Source organism: Populus trichocarpa, chromosome 7 (genome assembly GCF_000002775.5).
Source record: "Populus trichocarpa isolate Nisqually-1 chromosome 7, P.trichocarpa_v4.1, whole genome shotgun sequence".
In the NCBI taxonomy this organism is placed as follows: Eukaryota; Viridiplantae; Streptophyta; class Magnoliopsida; order Malpighiales; family Salicaceae; genus Populus; species Populus trichocarpa.
Genome location: NC_037291.2, coordinates 13,740,265 through 13,764,899, shown reverse-complemented (window position 1 = coordinate 13,764,899; position 24,635 = coordinate 13,740,265). Strand labels below are relative to the sequence as shown.

At 38.0% G+C, this 24,635-nt stretch overlaps 2 protein-coding genes across 2 annotated transcripts; one reads left to right on the top strand and one right to left on the bottom strand.

The window, feature by feature from the left end:
• Nucleotides 1-2,735: 2,735 nt before the first annotated feature.
• Nucleotides 2,736-15,193, bottom strand: LOC7486054 (histone-lysine N-methyltransferase ATXR3). The gene is made up of 19 exons (XM_024605475.2): nucleotides 14,975-15,193; nucleotides 12,101-14,816; nucleotides 11,912-11,968; nucleotides 10,549-11,733; nucleotides 9,326-9,693; nucleotides 8,740-9,243; nucleotides 8,564-8,664; nucleotides 7,352-8,372; nucleotides 7,148-7,219; nucleotides 6,505-6,615; nucleotides 6,311-6,411; nucleotides 5,625-5,724; nucleotides 5,435-5,530; nucleotides 5,026-5,319; nucleotides 4,873-4,926; nucleotides 4,158-4,405; nucleotides 3,959-4,067; nucleotides 3,529-3,831; nucleotides 2,736-3,208 (listed from the first exon to the last, which is right to left on the bottom strand). Exons 2-19 carry the CDS (start codon nucleotides 14,694-14,696, stop codon nucleotides 3,032-3,034), a joined length of 7,497 nt encoding a protein of 2,498 aa, XP_024461243.2. The 5' UTR covers nucleotides 14,697-14,816; nucleotides 14,975-15,193; the 3' UTR covers nucleotides 2,736-3,031.
• A 3,051-nt stretch (nucleotides 15,194-18,244) lies between these two features.
• On the top strand, nucleotides 18,245-23,308 carry LOC7486055 (uncharacterized). The gene is made up of 6 exons (XM_002309815.4): nucleotides 18,245-18,592; nucleotides 18,747-19,677; nucleotides 19,777-19,976; nucleotides 21,855-21,891; nucleotides 22,186-22,253; nucleotides 22,574-23,308. Exons 1-6 carry the CDS (start codon nucleotides 18,498-18,500, stop codon nucleotides 23,061-23,063), a joined length of 1,821 nt encoding a protein of 606 aa, XP_002309851.3. The 5' UTR covers nucleotides 18,245-18,497; the 3' UTR covers nucleotides 23,064-23,308.
• Nucleotides 23,309-24,635: the final 1,327 nt, after the last annotated feature.

The window sequence follows — 24,635 nt, the reverse complement described above, 5'->3', positions numbered from 1 at the left end:
ATATATATAGAACTATATATGGCTTGCATATCAAGAATCAAATATTTTTTCTAGCATCAAAAGAATTTGATGAATTATTGTTTTAATATTTTTTTTTACCTACAAGTTTCAAGTTAAACAAGTTTACATTCTATATTAACCGCGGTCAACTTTTTTTCTATTGATTTAAAGCAATAGAAATCAAGTTTTAGTAAGGTTAAAATTTGTGCTTTAATAATTGTTTTTGTTAAAGTTTTTATCTAATATAATTTCTTTTTTTAAAAAAAAAATAAACATATATTATATTGACTTTTCAGAAGTCAAAAGTGCCAATGAAACGGAGATAAAGGAAGTAGATGCCACACTTAGGTTACTATCCAGGCCATGCCGTGGGTTCAGACTAATAAATTAATTTTAAAACATCAAGAACAGTTAAGCTTCTAGAATTTTTTTGGCATTATTATTCAAATAGTTAAGTCCAAATTGAAAACTATAGGTTTGACTTTTTGACTAATTCATGTTTCAAAATAAATAAAATTACTCTGATACGAATGATTAGACTTGGTACCAGTAAAAATATAACTTGGTTTTAAAAAGAATTTAAGATAGCTACTTGAACTGCAACAATATTTTACCTAGTCATTTAAGTATATATTTAGTAATGTCATATAAAATATATAATAGATCTTATCAACTATAATATATATATATATATATATATATATATATATATATATATATTTTTGTAATGTAACGAGAGGAGGTTGAGGATATATATATATAGACACACACACACACACGAACAATACCAACACCCAAAAACAGATTCAGTGCTATGTTTCTCAATTAATCAAACCCATATCAGATGTAGCAGGAAAAAACAAAACAAAAAAAACCGTGTCTTAATCTTTTATTAAAAAACTAGTACATTCATATCCCTCTTTCCTTTCATCTCAAGTCCCTCTCTAAAGCAGAACATAACATAAACTACTACTAAAATCAAATCTTAAAGTAAACAAAGCTAAAACCTATAATAATTAGACCCAAAATGCTTAGAGATAATACGATATTAGTAACTCATTATTCCTTAAATAAAAAGACCTCAAAACCCCTTCCGCACGTACACGCACACGCACACGACGCTAAAATCATAAATTTAACTTGAAAAACCCTTAATTGAAATAAAAATTCCACAAAGTTTTGACCCACGTTAGCCTTCAAACCATCTCCATTATCTGCTCCCTACTTGGCGCAGCCTCCCCGAAAGCAAAACCACCACCACCACCGACATTAGCACCATTAACAAAGTTGTAAGGATCATTAGCGTACGGACAATTGTGACTACGATGATCGAAAGTAGTGGCAGGTCTTGACTGTACTGAAGCTCTAACCTGTTCTTGTAAAATAATGATATATACTCTTAAGCCTCATCAAGTATAGTGGCAGTGTCCATCCTTGTAGAAACCCATGGCATCAGTTCTCTTAAGCATTTCACCCTCCCAGTGATTCTCTGTCGTGTAAGAAGCGAAGCTGATGAAGAAGACGACCCAGTACCATGATCAAAAGCAGACGGCTTCATTTGGTTTCATCATCTGGGCCGACCTTAATTTTCAGTTTCTCGGAAACAACCACGAGGATTTCAATCACCGACTCTAGAGTCTGCGCGTTTCTCAAAACAGATTGAGTTGTTGTTGCTGTTGACTTGAGTTATAACTGTAAATAAGAAAAGGGCATGTGATGAAAGTTAGTTAGTTGGGTCAGAGTTGTTGATTGTTAGTTACAAAGTCTGTTGAGATAGTTAGGAGGCTAAGAGTTCAAAGTATCAAGAACTTGTGAGGCCGGTAATGAAAGAATAAGAATTCTGCCATTGCAGTTTCAACCCTCTTTCTTTCCTTTACTTCTCCCTCAATTTCTTTTCTTCTTCTAATTCTCTCTTCAATTCTTAAGCCTTAACAACTTGTCCAGGACCGAGGAGAGAAATTCATACGGCTGAGTTGACTCGACTGGTTGCGGGACAGGAGAGAAGCAACCTTAGGATTTATGAGGTGAGCGATAACAGTTGCCCAAACCAAGATGTTTCAAGGCTGGAGGGGTGTTAATAGTAATTGCCATCTTCGTTCAAGTAGTTGGTGAAGTTTGATGGAGGTAGAGAAGTCAAGGGATTGTTGTTGTAGTGAAGGGACGGGGTTTAACATGTCGACGGAGTTGAAAGTCATCGGCGCAGTGGAAACCCGTAAGAGAAAACATGGTAGTACGGTCTGGATTACTACTGCCACTCGAGATTAATGGAAATCACGGGATATATGGATCTCCATTAAAACAAAGCTAGAATCAGTATCTTCGGTCTCCACTTCATGAACCAAAGCAATTAGGAGATGTTACTGTTACTCTCCGTGGAGGGTGTCCTTTTAGGGGGGACACGTCTAGGAAGATTATATGTCACTGGAATCAAGGATGATATGGGGTGTTCGTACAGTTATATGTCAGGAAAGGGATTTTTTGTTTTTAGGTGAGGGGGTGATCAGACGGTGGAGAATGAGTGATGAGAGGGGTGTGCAGACAGCAAAAGGAGCAAGCGAGGATGATGCTTGGGCGTGAGAGTGTTATATAGGCGTCAGCCTGTCAGAGAAGATAGAGCGCTGCTAGAAATTAGCAGGCATGGCAAGACTCCTGAGCTTTTTACCTGTTTACGCTATTTTGTTCTCTTCACAGAATGGAGGGCAGAGAGAGGCAGAGAGAGAGAGAGAGAGAAGAAATTGATGGGAAATTTTCCTTTTCATTTTTCTTTGCTACCAAACAATGAATTACAAAATTACAGTAAGGAAAAAAAATGAAAAACAAAAACAAAATAAAAAACTGTACACTTAACAAGAATGGGGAGAAAGCAGCAGAGGGGGAGAGATGCTATGGAATGATGACCAACTCCCACACTAAAAGGGGCAGCTGTGAACTAAAATGAAGAAACCATCCCAGAACACTTCACAAGCTTTTGTTGCCTGATTAATGATAATCCCCCACCCCCTGCGGCTTACCCTGTCCGGGGAGAGCAACTTCATCGATCCCACACCGCTTGGTATACTGTAGGCCTGTGCTTCAACCAATGTACCATTTCTCTGTCTAGTGGGGCATTGTTCAATACAGCATCTAGCATTGGGCTGCCAAAAACTTTTGGAGAGTTCTTGAATGACCATATTTGGTCCTTGGGCCACGGTTTCTGAGGGTACTTCTCCTGAAAATACAACATCAACAGATAAGAAACCACACATTAACAAATCTGGTTCGAAAATAGTTCGGCTAAACTGATTCTAGGTTGATGTGATCAGGGTTGACAACTTTGGTTTACAGATGTCATTTTTTAACCATAGGTATCTCGGATTCAGCCTGAAAAACTTCTCAAGCCTAAGCATGAAGACACATGCCTATCATCTCCGGAGTTAAGGATAAATCTGGGCAGCTTCAGTTAAAGCAGGGATGCGGGCAAAGCTAACATCTTGTGGTACAAAGATATCAAACAACATGCAGTAAATGATGGCGCGCAATGAAACTTACCATTCTTTCCAACATCATTTTCACGGTCTTTGGACCATAAATGCGCTGCTGTGATGGCTTCTGAACCTTAGCGTAAAAGGAACCAATTTCAGGTAATGACAAGCAGCCCTTACTCGCTTTAGCAAGGGTAAAATCAGGCTCGGTGTTAGTCTGGACATGCCAAAATATCAACTGCCCCATGCAATAGCTCCCCCCATAGGTTTTTTGATACTTGTGGGGAAGACCCCCTAACTTATCAGCACATTTGGGGCCTAAGTCAAGTGGACTAATGTGAACTGGTGGAGAAGTAAATGCATCATAATCCTGCAAGAAATTTACCATGTTACTTGAAGATAAAATAAAGAGCATGCAATGGTGCCAGCAAAAGTAGTTCCAAGGCAAAGAAAATAGACATAACCAGTTAGAGGAGACTGGTTCAGCGAAGACTTACCCTAACTCTAAAGAAGCTCTTTGTATAAGCATAAACATGGATTAAGTCAGCTGCAGCATCATGCCGGCACTTGTATGTACATGGAAGACTGCGCACCTCATCCCTCAACCTTAAAAATAAAAAATTCAATAGAATTTTCCCTTTTTTTCCCAAGAAAACACATTAAGGAAAAAAAGAAGCAATATAAGCTGCTGCTCACCACAATAAAGACTTCTGAAGAGCTTTCTGAATGTCATCACAATCTGATGGATCATGCGCACAAACCTTGGACTTGAGGTCATTTAGCATGTCTTCATCCATATAAGGAGACATGCACTGCAGAAGTTCATCAACAAGTGATCCGTCTCCTTTCCAGAGGAAGGAAACAGTTTCTTCAGGAGTAAGCTTCTCCAGCGGAGGTGGAGCTTGCTTTGGGTCACCAAATATGCACCTCATTACATACCTCACCTGCATATAGAACTTAGAAGATTTAAGAATTCACGACTTCCTATTGATGGAAGACATCTAAAATCAACATACTCAGACCTCAAACCTAGAGCCTCGTCAGCCAAACTATAATCATGTTCAATGAGTTGGGAACATGGAATAAATGGATAGAAAATTATGGCAGTTCTTAAATCATTTCTACAGGTTAGATTTCATACTCAGACCTGTAATTGTTAGCCCTAAGGCCTAAATATCAGAGGAAATTTAGTATCACAAAGCCTGGACTCTATAACCATGTTCTATGAGTTAGGAACAAGGCTAGATAGGTAAAACAAAGGCAATTACGAAGGGATGATCTTGCTGGTGGTTCTACATCAGTACATTTCAGACTGAGACATAAAATCAATGGTCCTAGGACCTAAATATCAGAGGTCGAAATTTTGTATCAAAAGCTGAATAGTTCAAATAATTACAAAGGCAGTACTGACCTTGTCAAGAGTAACAGCCAAATTTTGAAGCCTCTGGTTGTAGACACCTTCAGCCTGCTCAAAAAAAGAGTACCAGAAAGTAACTACAAGCAGTCACTCAAACAGCAGGCTTCATAAGAGCATTTCACGTGCACACATACACTATGCATTTACCTGAACCTCAGCATCACTTCTCTCGACCTCAAGACATGTATCTGCAAAATATTTCCTTTTCTCTTTCAAATTATGCCTCAGAATTTCCTCAGGAAGCTTTGTTCTTTCCAGATTTATAAATCTGACCAGACGAGCAGAATATGCAACCACCCAATCTGGCAACCCACCAAGTAAGCAACTGCCTAAACCAGCCCTACCCAAGTCCAGATAATCTTCTTCAGACACAGAATTTAATTCACAAGCTCCGAGCATCAAATAATGTCGATCCAGTAATCCATGCCACTCCTTCAACACCTGATGAGCAGCAATGTTCAGTTGACATCAAATAAAAAAAACCACAAAAACTTTAAGTACAGTAATAAGATATTTCAATATTTTTCTGAAAAGAGAATTCAATCCTAGTCTGTACCTTTTGGAAAGCCCCTTCACCTGTCAAATTTAAGTAGCTGCCCCTGCAAACTTGGCTACCACACAAACAAACAGACGCTTCATATTCTTCTTTACTCTGCAAAATGAAAAGTCACCAACCATTGGACATGAAAAAAAAGTGGAATTTATATTCTACAGTGTGAAAAGGCCAACAGGTAAACGATATGCACCTCTGTCACAGAATTGTAATCAAATGTTATCTCCTCGCCATGTTGGATTTCACGGACAGTGTAGATTCCAATCTGGTACTGACCATCTACAGCAGTAACTCTGCATTCACATTGATAATAATCTGAATGACTGAAATTTTGTTAATATTGAACAGCATTTTTCTTTTTACAACAAGTGTCTCACGATGACATTTTTTTCTCAATAACTGCTGCTTCAAAATCAGATTAATCTTCAATAGAACAATACTTCATTGAACAACAAATAAACAGATGGTGCAGCATTATCTCACTCAACAAAGAAATAATCAATTCCAGATTCCAAACATTTTGATTCCCACAAAAGTCATCATGGAAAACAAAAAAAATCAAAGAAAAACACATCCAGCATGCATGCATATAACACCATCCACCCAGAAACTAATTCTAAGATCTGGAGCTTTGCCTTTCACGGATTGTCATTCATGGGATGTTTCTAGCTTTAAACATCTAATTCGATTATCTACCTTCCTAAGATTGTAATATTCATATCTAACAACAAGAGAGCAAAAAGAAATGCATGGATGTAAAATAATGTCACCGAACCACCATTTACTTGATATTCTATAACTAGCAAAGCTTACCAGAATAATGCTTTATACCTCTGCACATTAATCAAAAACAGCGAATAAAAGGGGAGCAATACTCACTTTGCTTCACAATTAGGTTTGCATGAGTGACAGATTCGACTTGCGTAGTTCGCCTTATGCATGGCATCAACGACAACCAAATCATAACCATCAGCATCACCCTGCAGAATAGCAACAAATATCAGGAAATTCAATAAAGCAAGAGGAGACAAGATATGACAAACCCATTTACAGAAGTTCAAGTAACACAACACCTTTGGCCTCTCAAGATAAATGTTGTAAAATTCTGGAGCTGGTTCTTTACTGTCTTTCTGTAATAATCGAATCCCATCTTGCTTCTCAAACCATTTCCATGCAGGATATACCTACAAAAATTAAGTTTAAAGTGAAGAAAAAGAAAAAGGTTAAAGCTTTACCACCATGTAACACCAAAGATTTATTCTAAAGACCAGCACCCAAGCATCAAATGCAGAAATATTATGAAAGCAAACCAATGCATAGTTATTACTTTCAGACACATGCACTTTCCAATGTTAGCAATGGATAATTAGAAGTAATTACATGAATGCCAAGTTATCAACAGCACTAGGAGTTGCATCATAAGACAGCCTTATTTTTTACTTTTCTCTACTCATGTATTTGAGATGTTAAAACCAAAGAAACCTCTGACCAATAATATCTAACGCAAAGATATCATACAAAACTATGTTGCACACTGCATCTGCCAGTACAAAGAAGATGGTCCTGGCAACACATCAGTGGTTACGTATCCTATCATCCCAAAGGACACCACACATGACAGCTTCTAAAAGTTCTGTAAAACATTATTTTACTATGCAATCAAATAATGACAGGTGCTCCTTAAATGCAGTTTTTTCAACTAGTCAGAATTCATACCTCTCCCAAAAACTCCACAACAAAGTCATCATCTCCAAAACCACCTTCTTTGTTGCATACAACACCAAGCCCCTGATGATGAAAAGAAGGGGTGTAAAATAACCATAAAGGGAGAAAAATATAGAAAACGAATTTTCTTGTGTTTTTTTTTGGTGCATGTGTGTGTTTTGGGGGCAAGGATACTATCAAGTTCAAGTGCTATACCTTCCGGTAAGCAACATATTTGTCATCAGGTCGACTATCTATGGCTCTCAAGATACCCCGACAGATTTTCATTTTTCGTATATCACAATCCTCCATAGCAGCTTGTTCAATTTCTTCAACAACAGGCTGTATAGCATATGTCATCGGAGTGTTCCCAGCGCCAGTAAAGTGCCTGACTTGCTTATTCAGGGTACAGAGTAGCACATCTTCAATAAACATATGTTTTTGCAACAAAGGCCAGTCCACTTCTTCAGGCATGGAATCAAGTAAAAGATTGTGGGTATAGGGATCAATTCCATAAACTTCTTGTTCTATAACTTCATCTCCAAGCTGTTTCCTAGGTTTGTAATCCTTGACTTCAGGAAGTTCCATATCTAATTCCTCAGTGCCATTTTTCTGTGCATCAAGCTTCTCAGCATAGTCATCTGGCAAAGATACAGACATCTTTCGCTGGACATCCTCCTCATCTGCTACAATAAGATATTGGTCTATGACTTCATACTTCCTAGTAACAGGAGGAACCAGACTCACTTTTGTCATGCGAGCACCCCATTCACGTTCATCCTCATCTGTCATACAGTATCGATCTCCTCTTGACTCCCCAGTTCGGCCTTCTGATCGGAAATCCAAGTCACTTTCTGTATCTGAGGCAGTACTATCACTACCACTCCTGCCATCTTCAGAAGACCGGTCATCAGAAGTTTCACTTCCTGAATCCATGGATTTTCTGTTGAGTTTGGATATTCGCTTCTTAATTTCCTGATCAGATGCATATTCTCCATAATCAAAACTACCATTTGCAGGGATAGTGCCATTGCTCCTATTCATGTACTTCTTTCCAGTAGCTTTCTTCTTATGTTTCATTGGAGCAGAATCCAACGCTGCAGATAAATCATCTTTCCATGACTTCATGAGCTCATCTCTTTCATAAGAAAACTTAGAACTCTCTTCCAAACGAGAGGCTAGTTGAAAAAACAATGTAATGATGTGATTCATGTCTCCAGCACCCCGATTCTTTACTCTGCAATTATAGATGTACATATATAAGCAATCTTGAAGCTTTTGATTCATTAAAAGGAAGGAAAAATGGTTTTGCTGTTTAAGCAATCTTGGGTTATACAATGTTTCAAGACCACAGCACCAAACAAATGCAGATACAGACATGCCTAGATATACAAACGGGTATAAAATAGCAATTAAAGATAAACTTACTTAATAGCATCCCTGCACATTCGACTAATATCCTCCTTGACCGACCTCAATCCATGCCCAACATAATAGCCATTCTTCATCCTATCCTCAATTTCTGCCACCTGATTAATATACAAAAAAAGGAATAAGAACTCAAGCCAGCACAACTCATATCAGTACAAAACAAGTATAGGTACCTTAGGCACAAAAAAATCAAAGATATTCTCCTTCATTATGTCCTTTAAACCTGCAGCAAGAAACCCCTCCATCCTTGTATAGCTATTTTCAGATTTCTTGACTGCCCATCGCCTCATACGAGCATCCCTGGATAGAATGGATGATGACTTTCTAGCATCAAACACTTTTGAGCGTTTGTACAAACTTCGACGAAATAATTGATTTGCTGAGTCTCTCTTATTCACACTATCAAAATACTCCTTCAGCTCCCCAAAATCATCTCTCCCACTGATTTGTTTAAGACTCCTTAGTTTAGAATTTGACTCCTCAGGGATCCTTGTGCGGCTCTTGAGCCAACTAACACGTGGAAATTGATGGACCAACTCCATGAACTGGGTGCAGCCTCTAATATCTATAGAAGATAAACATGGGAGAGAGCGGAGAATTTCTTCAAGCATGCCAGAAGTGACATTTGTACAACCCGTCAGCACCATTGCATTAATCTTTTCTTTGTTATAACCATTCTGCAAACATGTAAATCATATTACCCCCAGAAAGGTAAAGACTTGACTATAGCCTGTAATGCCAAACATATATAAAACTTACCATGATACTCCTCACCATCAAGTCAGTACAGTTGAGACCCACAGATGAAAGATCAACCTGTATTGATATGCCCTTGTAAAAACTAACAGCAGCTCTCCAGTGTTTACAAGTCAAGGAAGCAAAGACTAGGGATTTCAAGTCAGATCTCAGAAAATGAAAGATTCGTGCCAGCATATGACCATCCAATAAACCCCAGCTTCCTGCCTCAATCTCTGAACACATGCTCTCTTCTCTGTGGAAATTGGTATCACCACATAGTTGCTCAAAAGTGGTTTCAACCTTGTGCAATGTGTCTTCCTCCATTTCATTATCCTTAACAATTTGGTCAGGCTGCATCCAGGCTCTTTTTCCAACACGTACATCTATTTCTGCAACTCACCAGCCCCAGAAAAAGAGCCTCAGATTGAGTACAACATGGAAGTTATAGAAAACATATGCAAACATATGTTCAGAAACTGGAGCTAAATAGAGCACAGGTCAATGCAATGAACAAAGATATATGATTGCTACAGATGTAACAGACAAGATTCATTTAGCGCAACCATAACAATAGCTTTTAGCAATATGTGTTTGATCGACCTTTTAATATATCGACAGCATATGATCCAGAAAAAAGCACAGAAAAGAGCAAAAGTTGAAGAAAAACATACAGAAAGAAACAAATGAAAAGGAAGGAAGCAAAAATTGCCAAAGCCTGAAGAACGAGAGGCAGAATTTGAAAGAGATGACAATAGTGGACACAAGAAAACAAACCTAAAGCATATGTAAAGAAAAAACAAGGTAATGGAGGAAAAGTGTGTGCTAGTTTCACACCTATAACGACAAACAATCAAATACAAGGATTTCAGTGGGAAAATAGGGATGTTGATCAACCACAAGAAAACACAGCACAGAAAATTATGGCCCAAACCAAAAGTTTCAGACAGTACCATCTGCGGAGAACCTTAAGGAGAACACATAAATAAACACCATCTAAACATTTCCAGCAACGCAGCAAAGATCAATCATTTGTGACAAACAAAGGCATGGGACATGGAATAATGATGCAGACAAAAGAAGAGAAATTTGAAGGAAGCAGGAGGAGAACTGTTAATGCTTCATCTCTCAGCAGGGCACGTGTGCAAAGTGAGAGCAGCAAGAAGATCATCTAATACTTGATCATGCAATTAATATTACTCAGTTGTAGATACAAAAGGAAACCTGGAAGATCAACTCATCCATACCTGATTTGAGGTACATATGTTTATCGAGCTCTTTCTGAGGCTGTTTTGCAACAATCCATGGATCCAAGGCCTCATTTATGGCTACAGCAAACTCCCGGTTCTTGTACGATTTCATTACCAATTCATGTAGCTTCCCCCGGGTAAAACCGATGAACTGTGGATGAAGGCTGTGAAATGAACTAGAATCTTTGTTACTCTCAATATTAGCAGCAGTCTGGGATTTCAAAAGAGTTCCTGAAGAACCAACAGACAGCTCAACATTTGACTGTTGAATTCTGACAGCGGCTTCAGAAGTCTCTGTGGCTGATGCAACCGGAACCCACACTCTATCAAATTTCCTGAAAACGCTGCTATACTTTTGGATGGTACCTTTATCCGCCAAGTTCTGAAGCTCTGAAAATGATAATGGACCTCGTTCATGGCCAGAACCATCTAAGTAATACCAGTCACCCAAATTCAATTGTAAGTCATCTGCTGTACAAAGTCGGTCTTTGGGAGTGTTAAGTGATGCAGTCGACTTCCAACATCCATGTGAGTCTTGATCATTGACAACTCTGGATTGTGAATCGCACTCCACTGATGAACTCTTCACATCATTAGTTGCAGAATGAGTTCGAGCAGATCTTGAATGATATCTGTCCTTCCCTCGAACTTTAGTGCGGGTCTCAGAAACAACATGGTCCTGAACCACACATGCATTTATCCTGACCACTGGTAGCACGGTTCCTTTCACTCCCCTTGTTATTGGAGGTTTATTGAGGGTTGATCTACTGACACCACCAGTATCATTTCTATCATCTGAGCTGGAGAAAGCCCAAGGAGGTAGGTCAAGCTTCCTGCTTTGAGAAGGATTATACAAATCATCTTTTATATGCCACCGTGGGTCCTCACACCCAGACTTTGGCATGTGGCACACTGGGAATCCATCATTGAGAACAAGTTTCCTTCGCGTAAATCTGTCCTGGACAGACTCCTCATTCCTCTTCCAGTCTCCACCCTTGCAAGACCATCGGCCAGAAAACCAGTCAGTGGAATCAACAGAAGAGGCAAAGCCATCATCCTTGTCAGCAAGAGTAGCTGGCCATGCTTCTACAGCTACGTTTGTTTTCACATCAGAATGTCTTAGTAATTCATCACTGTTTTCATCCTGTTGTTCAGAAGTGGTAGCTCGCTGCCAGGTAAAACCTGTTCATTCATGAAGACACTGGTCAGTATTTCTGGAAGATCTGTTATGGCAACTGACTTGTTTTGTGAATAATGGGGAGAGACTGTCTGAAGATGTGCTACACTTGAGGTGGAGATGACCCAAGAAAACGAGAAAATAAATTAATTACAGGATTGATATTGGCATTCATTTATATACCTTCTGCTTTTATACATCCCTCCCATTGCACATGTTCAAATGTCATTTGCAGAGCTTCTGCGGGATGATAAAGAAGAAAGAATGTAAGAAATATCCAAACAGACAAAAAATAAACATTAGCATTAAATAACCAGAAAATTATTTAATGCTATAAAATGAAAAGTAAAGGAAAGAAAATTTAAAAAATACCTCCAACAGTCTCTAGCTCACTGCCAGGAACAACAGAAAAACCCTCCAATAGAGCTCCAACTCTTTCATCAATCTGTAGATCTTCTAAAGACTCAGAAGCAATTTCACTGTGATCAGGGCAGACTGGTGGTTTCAGAAAATTCCCTGACACTCCCTCGCCAATCTGAGCACAAGATTGCCCGATATCTCCAGTATCTGCCAATAAATTACCAGGAGCCTCTGGAGGGCTTACTAGTTGAGTTATAGCATCTGGCACAACAGATGGGAAATTCACTGGCACAAATGGTGAAAGTGCATTTTCGATTGTTAACCACCTATCACTATGCAAGTGCTTGATAAAGTGATCAGACATAAGACTTCCTTCATCAACAAGCGCTTTAAGCTCGCATAACTTTGAAGGGCCACATTCCACACCAAAATGATCTAGGTAAAACCATTTACCAGTTGATGTATCAGCCACAGCAGGGACATGTGGTGGCGTATCACATATATCCATATCTTCCTCCATAGATTGCAGTTCTTCAGGAGGAGGTCCATCAACTTGAGGAGGTTCTTTAACATTTATCCTTGGGCTCTCGGACTTCTCTTCTATGCGAGTTTCACTGCTGGCATTCTTTTCATCCAAACCATCAAGATTAAGCACGCTACTTTTATCTTGAGATTCCTTAGCTGAGGGTTCTGTGTCCCTTGCATCAGGATCCTTTTGGCTGATCTTATCCTCCTGCTGTTTATTACCATACTGAGAGTTCCGCTTCTCAGTGGCTCCCCCCTTTCTTGCTTCTCTATAATTATTGGGCTTAGCCCGATCATGTGGGGATCGCTCCAAGTAATTTGGTGTCCGATCGCTGCGGTCATGGTGCCGGGCACGATCCTGTGGGGACCTTTCCACATAAGAAGGACTCCTTTTTCTATGCTCGTAATGGCGGCTTCGGTCATAAGGTGATTTCTCAAGTCCATATGGGGATCTCTCTCGTCCGTATGGGGATTTCTCACGTCCATAGGGGGATCTATCATGTCCATATGGGGATCTGTCTCGCCAATATGGTGACCTCTCACGTCCATATGGTGATCTTTCTCGCCCATATGGAGATCTCTCCAGTCCATATGGTGTCCTTTCTCGGCCATAGGGAGATTTCTCATGACGGATTGGACTTCGGTCCCTGTGATCATTGTATCGGGGCCTCTCATGTGGGGACCAGTCGGAATGAACATGCCTGTCATAAACAACCTTAGAGGGCAAAGTGGACTCATGATGCCTGGATGAGTACTTGTCTGATAAAGATACTCTGGAGGAAGAAGAAGAGTTTTTATAGAACCTCTCCACAGAGTGACGTGAATAGTGCTCTGAGTAAGCATAGCGGGAACCATCCTCAGAGAGTCTCCTGCTTTTAGAACTAGAGTAATCCCCATAATGTTTGCGCTCGGTGCTATCAGAATCGGTACCATGACGTTTCAATCTGTTACCAGAAGAATACTCCCTTCCAGGGTTCTTACCATTGCTGTACTCACTCTTATACGAACCTTCTTCATCAACAATCTTTGAGCTGATCCTCGTACTCCTTTCCTGGCCACTCTCCCACCTCATAGAACTTTTACTGTGCAGACTACCCCCACTTCTAGTCAACTCTTTCCTTCGGTTAACATCCTCACAAGAATACTTCCCGGAAGGTGGCGTCCGCTCCCTACTCATGTCATACCTGCCACGAGACCTAATGTAGCCATACTCATCTTTACCATTCCACCTGTCCGGAATGAACTCACCTTTCTCGATTTCATCTCGAACAACTTCCCCTCTCTGCCATTTATTACCAGAAACAATCTCCCCTTTCTCTATATCCCCTTTCTTCCATTTCTCACTACCAATCTCTCCTCTCTCAATCTCACTTCTCCTTGGCTTCTCTGGTATAGGAACAAATTCGCCATTCTCAATTTCCCCTTTAGTTGGCCACTTCAATGTCCCTAATTCCCCCTCTTCAACTTCCTCTTTAATATTATTACTACCACTCTGCAACTTAGTATCCCCAGAACCCAAACCATCACCATTTTCAACTGTCTTGCTACCACTACTAATCTTCAAACCTGATTCTTTCTTCTCAGCTGCCAATTCCTTCTTCCATCCTGATTCTTTCTTCTCAGCTGTCACTTCCTTGCTCTTTTCTTCCTTCTTCAATCCTGATTCTTTCTTCTCCAACACCACTACTTCCTTACTACCACTCCCACAAGCACTCTTAACTTCTCTCACCAATCCCACTCCTTTCTTCTCCCCCACCACTACTTTCCTCACCACCTTTTTCACCTTAACTATCCTCTTCACCTTCTTCACCTTCCCGGTCACCCCATTGTTGCTGCTATTACTTTTTCCGTTATCCTTCTTGTCACCACTACTGACATTATTATTATTATTATTACTACTACCACCACCACTACCACTGTTACTGTTGTTGTTTACAGTTTCCACTTTCGTCGTTGTTGTTGATGGAACTGCTGCTGTTACTGTTGTTGTTGTATTCTTTTCTTGAACAGGAAATCTTTCTTCCATGATGATATTATTACTACTGTGCTGCAAAGGCATACATGCGACACCTCCATCACCCATGGAATTCAAAACCTGAAATCTTCAAAGCTCGTCGGAAACCCTAATTCTCCCCTTTCCCAGGGCTATCGATGCTCATACTTCAACCAATTTTGTTCGTCTCCTTCGCTTCAATTCCAAACCCTAATTTCCACAAATCCACAAACACAAAACCATTAGTTCATCAATGTAGGGTTAAATTAAATCAAATGAACAAAAAGCAACTACAATCAGTACCCTCTACAAAAACCTAGGGTTTGTAAATAACGGAGAGTTAACGGAGAGAATAAAGAGAGACTTACCGGGAGAAAATTCAGGAACGGAAAAGGACAGATCGAAGATTGTCGTTGATTTTGCAGATCGAAAATGGAGAACAAAAGAGAGAAATTAATAATAAAAAGAAGAAGAAGAAGTCCTTGAAGAGAAATAAAATCTTTTTTCGTTCTCTCTGGCTCGCTGGCTGGTGTTTTTGGTCTGAGAAACGAAGCCTTCGTGTTTTTTTTTTTATTATTATTATTATTATTATCAGGCTGGGTATTAAGGAGGAGATGACTTGAATTTGAAATGACAAATATGTCCTTGCGGATCCTGTAGTTATACGAACGAAACATGACCCGTCGTAGTGCCAATGTCTTTGACTCGGCTTTTTGAGTCCTTGACTGGCTCTAACTCGGTACCATCTAGGGTTACTGGCTTTTGCAACTCACTCCCTCGCCTTCTTTTTCTCCTTTTGGCTTTTCCTTTCATTGCTTGAATCGCCGGGGAAGGTAAGTATCATATCGGCATCATAAAAGTTGTAGCTTTTGTAAATAGGTTTTAGGTTAATTGATTAATTTTTCTCGATTTGATTGAAATAAATTAAATTCAACAAATCTTAATTAATGTGTAATTATATTAAAAAATAAGGTAAAAAGAATGGTATTTATATGGAACTTTAATAGTATAGAAGTTTATATAAAGTTTTTTCTTTTCACTTATAATGGATGAAGCATATACTAATTCATGATTTGATTGTGACAAAATGAACATGATCTATACATTCACATTCAATTGATAATTGAGTTAAAGTGATTTATACATGAACAAGGAAGCTACTTATTTTTCTAGATTGTTTTGTTATTTTTAATATTGATTTATGAAATAAAAAAACATAATTTCATTGGTAAATTTACATGAGGTGCGGCTAATCTGTCTCCTACACATAAGTTGGGTATTAAAAAAAACAAAATAAAATTAGCTTGATCAATTGATAGGTCAACTCCCATTTAATAAAGATTCAATTTGATTTATAAAAAAATTAAAATAAGATAGTTTTGATTTAAAAACATTAATTAATCTAGGTAATCTAAATTTTATATCGACGTTTAATAATTATATATATAAGAAAAGATAATGTAAAATAAAATAAAATAAATAAAATGAGGGTTTTTTTGTCAATTTGACAGGGCAGGGAGAGTTTGGTAAAATACGGGTTTTGGCGCTCAACGTGTAAGAGAAATCTTTCAAGAGAGGTGGAAAGGAGGGATTTCCATTTTCCAAGTTGTTGTGATTAAAATACAATAACTTTACCCAAAGTTTTGGAATTTGACAGAGGGTTCAAGGCTTAAAGTGGATTCGGCTGGGCTATCATGTACTCTAGCCCATGACAAAACCTTATACTGATTGAAAGGTAATAGTGAGTAAAAAAACTAAATAATCAATTAAATTAAAAAAATTAAAACAAAAATAACTGAAAAAATCAAATTATAAAAAAAATCAATTAAACTGATTAGAATTTTTAAAAAACCAACCGGTTCAGTTTTGATTTTATAAGTTTGAAACCGAAAAAACCGAACCAAACCCAAATCGAAAAAAACTAAAAAAAACCTAGTCAAACTAAAAATACCGAGCCAAATCGGAAAGCAAAAAAAAACCGATCCAAACCGCAAAGAACTGAGTCAAACCGGAAAAAAACCGAGACAAACTGAAAGAACCCGTTTTTGTTCTAAAATAACCGAATCGAAACTGGTATATTTGAACCAGTTTCGGTTTTTTTTGAAAAAAAACCGATTTGATTCTTTTTTTTTATAAAAACTGAACTGAACTTAATAGATACAAGAATTTTTTAAAAAATATATATATATTTTGAAGTAAAAATTATTTTAAAAATTAAATCATAATTTTAATTTTTTTTTTTTTGACAGGAGTTAGTTTTGGGTGGAGGAGGAATCTGTGTATCCTGGAGTCCGCTTTCACCTGATCTGTTTTGCTTTGAGTGTGGTTTGCTGATTTACTACTCTAAAATCTAAATTGTGGCCCAAAGGAAGAAAAGCCGAGGAGAATTGCCAAAAGAATGATGAATGATCCATGTGAGTTGTGGACTTCGAGATAGGAAAGGATGGCTTACCTTTTTCTCTGGGTTCTATTTACTTGCTCCTATTCTTCGTAGTTTCATGGGCTAATCCTATTCCATGGTTTTTAAAAATAAAAAATGAGTTTCTTTCTTCTTCTCAGCATATAAGTGACGTCACCCCGTGTGTTTAATAGGATGTTAGAGATTAATTGTTTTTTAAAATATTTTTTATTTTAAAATATATTAAAATATGTTTGATATTAGTATATCTAAATGATAAAAAATATTAAAAATATTAATTTATATTAAAAAATTAAAATTTTCATGAAAAGCTGGTTGAATCGCAACCCTAAATGAGAACTAAAAAGGTATTTGAGAGTAAGATAATTATTGTTTTTAAAGTATTTTTCACTTATATATATATATCAAAATAATATTTTATTTATTTAAAAAAATTATTTTTGATATCAACACATCAATCTTAAAAAAATAAAATAAAAATTAAATTTTTATAAAATGCTATTTGGAATGGAATTCTAAATAATGTTCATGTATGGGAGATATTCTTAAAAGTAATTTTTAATTAAAAATATATTAAAATAATTTTAAAAGAGAAGCATATTTGCTAGAGTAGGCTTGGGTTTGTAGGTTGATTAAAAAGATGTTTGAGAGCATGATAATTATTGTTTTTTATAGTGTTTTTCACTTAAAAATGTATCAAAATAATATTTATTTTATTTAAAAAAATTATTTTTGATATTAACATAATAATTTTTAAAAAATAAAATAAAAATTATTTTTTTATAAAATCTTATCTGGAATGGAATTTTAAATAATGTTCATGTATGCAAGATATTCTTAAAAGTAATTTTTAATTAAAAATATATTAAAATAATTTTAAAAGAGAAGCATATTTGCTAGAGTAGGCTTGGGTTTGTAGGTTGATTAGAAATATCTAGGATTTCAAGCTTGACTTGATATATAATATGGTGGACCTAGTGGATTTTGTAGGGACATGATTAACCCATCGGTTCGAAAAAAAAAGAGAAATGGAATTAAAAAACATAGCTAATAGTTGATACAACTTTACGTGCATGTGGGAGAGTGTGTGTTGTGTATTGACTATTAACGGGTACAATTTTCATATTAATTTTTACATGTATATATAATTATATATAAAAAATAATAATTTATAATCAAGTTTTAAATAGGCTATTAACGTCTAAAGTTGAATAAATTACTTTCAAAATCTTGCTAATGATGGCGAGAGATTAATTCACTTAACAAGCGTGCAAAAAACTCAAAAAGGATAATAGTGGATCTCCCACAGCCAGCCACCGATCTCATCGCACCGCTAAAACTTTTGTCCTCTCACCTCTTACGACGCCGGTCCTTCCCCTCCCCGCTCCTCTTTCTGTAAAAAAGAATCACTTGGATCGACAGAGGAATTAATTAAAGCTTTGATTGATTGATCGATCGATCGAGTGTGAGAGATGTCGAAGAAGAAAACGGCGTCGACCATGTCGTTGAAGGACTTTCATGGCGGCTCTATTCCTTCTGATCTCCCTCTACCTTCAGCTCCTGGCGTGTAATCTCTCGCTCTCTTCATTTCTTTCTTCTTTTTTTTGCTTACTTGTTTGTGATTTTGATCTAAATTATTTGTATTTTACTTAATTAATTTTCAAATTTTAGATCGTAAATTCTTAAGCTAATTAGATTTGTTTGTTTGTTTGGTTTGTCAGTATGATGAAGCCTGGTTCGGACCGAAATGCGTCGGCAAATTGGGGAAATAATTTGATGCGGCCGAAGTCGTCAGGAGCTGCTCGTGGTTTTGATGAGAAAGCTTCGTTTTTATCTCACCAGGCGCCTATAGGTAGAAACTTTGATGAGGATGAGCGTAAGCCGTTAGATGGTTCATCTGCTCCTCGTCGTACTATTAGTGATGAAAATGTTCGTGCTTCGGCTTTGGTTCCTCAAGAGTTGAAGCCGGAGTATGTTTCTGGTTCGTCTGTTAGGGTGCCGGATAGACCGGTGACAAGTCCGGTACCACAGTCTATGAGTTTGGGAGCGAGTTTGTCTCCGTTGAGACCGGGAGGGGGTTCGGTTGTAGTTAGTTCGCAGAATTCGGGTGGTTGGGGGGGTAATTCAGCGATAACAAGTGGTGGTAATGGTCAGGGTGTGAATAATAATCCTCCGAATGCTTGGGGGATGAGGAGGGATGTGATGGGTGTTAATGCCTCGAGGGTTTCATCTGTGTCGCCGGGGTCGAATCCGGTGTCAAAGTTTGCTCAAGCAAGTGCGCTTGAAAAGGTATCTTCAGGAATGTGGCAGTCAAAGAGTCCTGGTGAACTTTTACCACATTTGATTTATTCACAGGAGAGTAATGCAAGTCATAGTGTGGATGTGAGTAGGGAGAAGGGTGATTATGATAATTCAAGGGGAGGTCAAGCTGAAAGTGGTAGGGTCGCAGGAGATAGGAATCAGGGTGGGGGGAGGACATTGCCGAATCATAGGAGGGATCAACCTCAAATGCACTCAGAAGAGTTTCATAGTGGAGGTATTGTCAGCTCGCAAACTCGACCAGCAATGCCCCCAGAAGTATCAGAACGACCTAAGCTGAATGTTATTGCAAGAACTAAAGCATTAGAGAGACCAGAAAATGACTTCAGACAGGTATAACATTGTTTTTCAGGAGATGTTTTAATGCTTTCTTCAAGTTGATTGTTTGTTGATTATGATGGTCTCTCTATTTTTTTTTATTGGTTAATAAAGGGGTACCAGCAACCTGTAGTATCTGGGAAGATTGAAATCGCCCATGAATTGTATGGAAATGGAAATCCTTCAAAGCCAGGGTTGGCTGATACCAAGAGTGGTAGTCAGCCAGCTGAGAGACCACTTGAACGTCCCAAATTGAATTTGAAGCCTCGCTCACAACCTGTTGAACAATCTGATGGAAGCCTTGAAAGAGAAAGGTTTGTGGGATTTGTTTTTTCTTTTTAATCAGATGTAGATGCATGTTTCTTATTTCTTGATATATTTTACATTGGAATTTTCTTATTCTTTTGTCGAGTACAAAGTCATTACTGAAAATAGCATGATGCTTGGTTTGAAGGAAAATGTATTTTCTCAAAACAAACTAATATCTAAGCAAGCTTCTGACTTTTGCTAAGTAACTGCACCTAGCTGAGGATTAGCGCCTGGGTGTTGGTCCTTGTCTTAGTTCAAGATGAGAACTTGGAATATATTTAGACTGAAATGAGTTTTTTGAGCATATAGTACTAATTAATACTTGTATTTTTCTTTCTTTTTTCCTGGTCTGTTCCCGTGACAAATTATTTTCATGCTCCAGTCTCCACAGTACACATGCATCCCTTGTGTCAAATAGCTAGTCTAATAAGTAAATGTCTTGGAAGCTTGTTGACAAAGATTTGTTCAACTTGTTTTGCTTATCTTTTTCTTTTCATGGCTGATATATATTCTTTTCGTTGCTCAGAAGTTGATGTCCAAATTGATCACCTATATGAGTTTTAGCAGCTGGTCTACCTTCTCTTTGTGAATACATTTGTTTTAAAGATGTGGCCTAATTTTGGTTGATGCCTGATTAATTCCTCCTTTTTTATGTGAAATTAAGTTATCCTTATAGAATTAACAGGTGAGATACTCGCTATTGATCTGTAGTCAAACGTCAAAAAGATAAATGTGGCTCTGAAACTTCATTCACTTTTAGTAGTTGCTAGACTTAAAAATTTTCTATTTTTTTTTTTAAACTTTGTTAAAACATGAGTGGATTGTCTGAATTTATAATCCTCCCTAACTCTAATAGCCCATGCTATGGTCTTAGCCGCCGTTATCCAGCTTGCCTGAATGGAGTGCCATCCTTAACTGTTGTCAACTTTGCTTGTTATTGTTGTGTCTGCTTTCAGTCTGTTGATTCTGTTCAATGATCAACTGTTATTGCTAACCTAGTTATAAGTTCCTGAGGAAGCGGTGGCAGAGCTAGGATTTTTTCTAAGAATGGGCAAGGCAAAGAAAAGGGGATAAAGGTTGTTTGATTAATGTAGAGAGAGGGTCTGTGGGTATTGAACCAAAGGGGTATTTGGAACTTTTTGAAGCACGGTGGCCCTGGTCCTCACTGCCATAGGGAGGAAGTGGTGCATGGCTGTGGTTGGCATTGTGCTTAATATGGACTGTTTTTACCCTTATCCTGACAGAAACAATAATTTATGTTTATGTTTTACCACTCCAAATATGTCACGCCTCCCCTAGTGTGGTGGGATAATACATGCATGCTTTATTTTCTAAGAGACAAATGGATCGGTTATGTAGCTTCATTTTATTTTATTTTTACTTCGGGAAAAGTTATTTTCATACTAAAGTGAGGGGATTGGAAGATTGGTTGGAATTGGCAGGTTGGTGGATCGTTTGTTAGTTGACTACAATCTCCCAAAAGCTGCAGGCAGCCCTCAAGTGTTTTTCCTCTTGACGCCCATGGATCTATATAGCTGCCTCAGTTGTATTGAAAAGATAACTAAACCATGCTTTCTGCAAACAGAGGCCTGTTGCCTTGTATTTCTGTAACTGTGCTAGCTGTTCTGGTCTGAGATGCCAGCCTTATGTTTGATCAGTAATTTGACTTTCATCATCAAATCAGCCTTTTGTGTTAGCTGTACGTACTGTTTTAGGGTTTGTACGCTGCTAAGTGCACTTCAGCGTCTTGTATCAGGCACTTTCTGCCATGTTTCTTTCGCATATTGCAATATACACCAACTCTGCCCTTTTGCTGGGTAGGTGTTGGGTAGTTATCTGCCAAGTATCATTTATACATCTGATTTCTTCTTTGACTGATGCAGGAGTTCATTGTTTGGCGGTGCTCGTCCACGGGAATTGGTATGAATTCTGTTATTTATCATATGATTATTCTAGAGTTATGAATATTTGTTTTTCATGAATTTTTTTATGCATTTATGCCTTTCTTTTTCAATTTTTATGTTTTTCATATCCGCACTGATGCTTCCCCTCCCATTATTTTCATTTATCTTTTTAAGATGAGCTTATAGATTTTAATTCATCTTCATTATCAGCTTGGTTCTCTAAATTGGCCCCATGTATTTTACCCTTTTAGATGGTGTTGTTCAGTAATATGTATTAAGTTCACGAAATAACCTTGCATATTTCTCTCAGGTTCTCAAGGAACGAGGTGTAGATGACATAGCAATTAATAACCTTGACATGAATCTTTCGCCCAACAGGTGGTCATTCTCTCCAGAGTTTCAGAGACATTGCTATTTTGCTTGGTCAAACTTGCTTTTCTTTTATATTGGATGCATTTCTACTTCCAATTATTGATTATCTGGTGTCATTAATTGAGTTTCATGAACTGATTTTATGTCTAGTTCTCCCTGTTATATTATCTACGTCTTTCATTCCAAGTAATGGCACCATTCCTCATGCATTTTAATCGATTATCTCTTACTCGTGATGTCTATTAATATCTGCATATGTAGGCGTGACTGAAAATAGATCTAAAGATAAGTAATTGCTAATGATGGTTGAATTCTTGTGCATGAAGGGTGAATTCTCCCAAGAATGAAATCACATCAGAACATGTGGCTGCAACCGCTCATCAGAGTCAGAAAAATGACAACCGTGGGGCTACCAGCCGAAGAAACGGGAGGGATTCTGAGAAGAAAGATCAACAGATGGACCATGAGAAAACTGACATGGAAAGGAAGAACTGGAGGAATGATAAATGGAAAAGCAGCAAGGATGCCAAAGACCAGCGACCTGAACCTGAAACCTGGCGCAAACCTAATGAAGAACCAAAAACAACTTCATCTGACGCCGCAGGAAACCGCCCTGGTAAAGTATCATCTGCCTTGGAGCTAGCTCAGGCTTTCTCAAAGTCGGCCTCAGATCAAAAGAGTCAGAATATACGTTCTTCTCAAAGAGGCGCGCCTGCAGGTAATGATCAGCCCTTTTCACGACTGACAGACACCCCTGAGCATCAGCCAGCACCAACCACAGAGCCAACCACACGACATTGGATAAATGGTTACTGAATGACACAGATTAGATTTTGGTTATTGGGTTGGTTCTAAACAATTGGGGCACTGAATCAGTCGCCTGGTCGTGGTTTCTTGGCCTCAGGCATCGTTTTCATTTGAAGGGCTTTCAAGTGAGCTAGACAGACTATATACCAGGAGCACAACGCCCCTGTAATATTATCAATTGTTGAGTGACAATATTAATGCTGCCCATATTAGCATATGATTAAATTGCAACCAATTTTTAGTTTTCTCTTTAATTTATTTTTATTTCACTGCTTCCTTTTCCCATTTCTCACTTGTGTAACTAAACATCCAAGACCTTTAAACATTTTCTGGATATCAAGAGGGAAAAATGGGTGAATCTGATCCTGAGATTGCTCAACCACATACTGGGTTTGGATTGTGCACCTCTTTAATGAAAACTCACTCGAGAAAAGGCTCAGGTTATAGATGATGAGGTAAAAAACTTAGTTGGGGTCAAGCTCTAATCTTGAGTTTTCCGGGTTATTTGTCGGATCAGGCCGGGTTTAATACTATGCTGTGCTAGAGTTTAAATAAAAAAGAACGAAATTTCCAGCGTGCAAGAACATTGCCTCTACAATAATATACAATTATCCATGGATGATGCAACTTTTCCCAAGATAACTACAACACGAAACTAATTAAAAACTTGATCAAAACATAAACGGTGTCGGAGAGAAACCGGAAAATGACATCTGCGCAGTAAGATTTTGAGCCTCTGGTTTTTTCATCACTTTGCTAGCCAGTGCTTTGACTGCTTTCTTCTCAGTAGTCTCAGCTGGTTTTCTCCGTCTAAATGAGATCCTCCCGTCTTCCGATATAGCCGAAAGGGCCGGACGCCATGATCCACGTCCTCTTGATTTGCTTCTCCTTCCACTTCCCGGCGCTAGCAGTGTAACATCACCATTAATCACGGTGGTAGCTGCTGCTGCCTGCTCCACCACATCCACATCCACATCCTCCACCTCAGGAGCTGCTGCTATTGCCGTGGTTGAGAAGTAACATGAACCCAAGCGTGCTAAGAACTTCATGGTTTCTATCGTATGTTGGTTTCTTGCAAGAGATGAGCTTGGAGATGTCTATAATGGTGCTCAACTACTACAATTTATAGGCAGGATGTGTAGGAGAGCAGTGCTTGTCCTACCCTTGCGTTTTATAGGAGCAATGAATTTCATCAGTGCTGTTACTTTCATCAACCAACGCTTTACGCCTTCTCTTTTTTTTTCTTCCTTAGAACCCATGTTAATTAATATATAATTATTATATTTGTTAGCATCTGTGTGTGTGTACATATTATTGGATCAATTTATACGATGTGGATATACTTTTAAGAAAATATATTTAAAACTCTTCAATATTGTAAATATCCGGTAATTACAATTTGAGTATCATAAAAAAAATTGTTTATTATAAGCTTATGTAATATTTACATACATCTAAATCCAAAAGACATGAGCCAAGTTTTTCTAGCGATAAAAAGATTTTGATAGCATAAAAATAATATTGGTTTTAATATTGAAATGTAAAGGAAGCTTACATGTGAAAATTATTTCTTCAATGCTC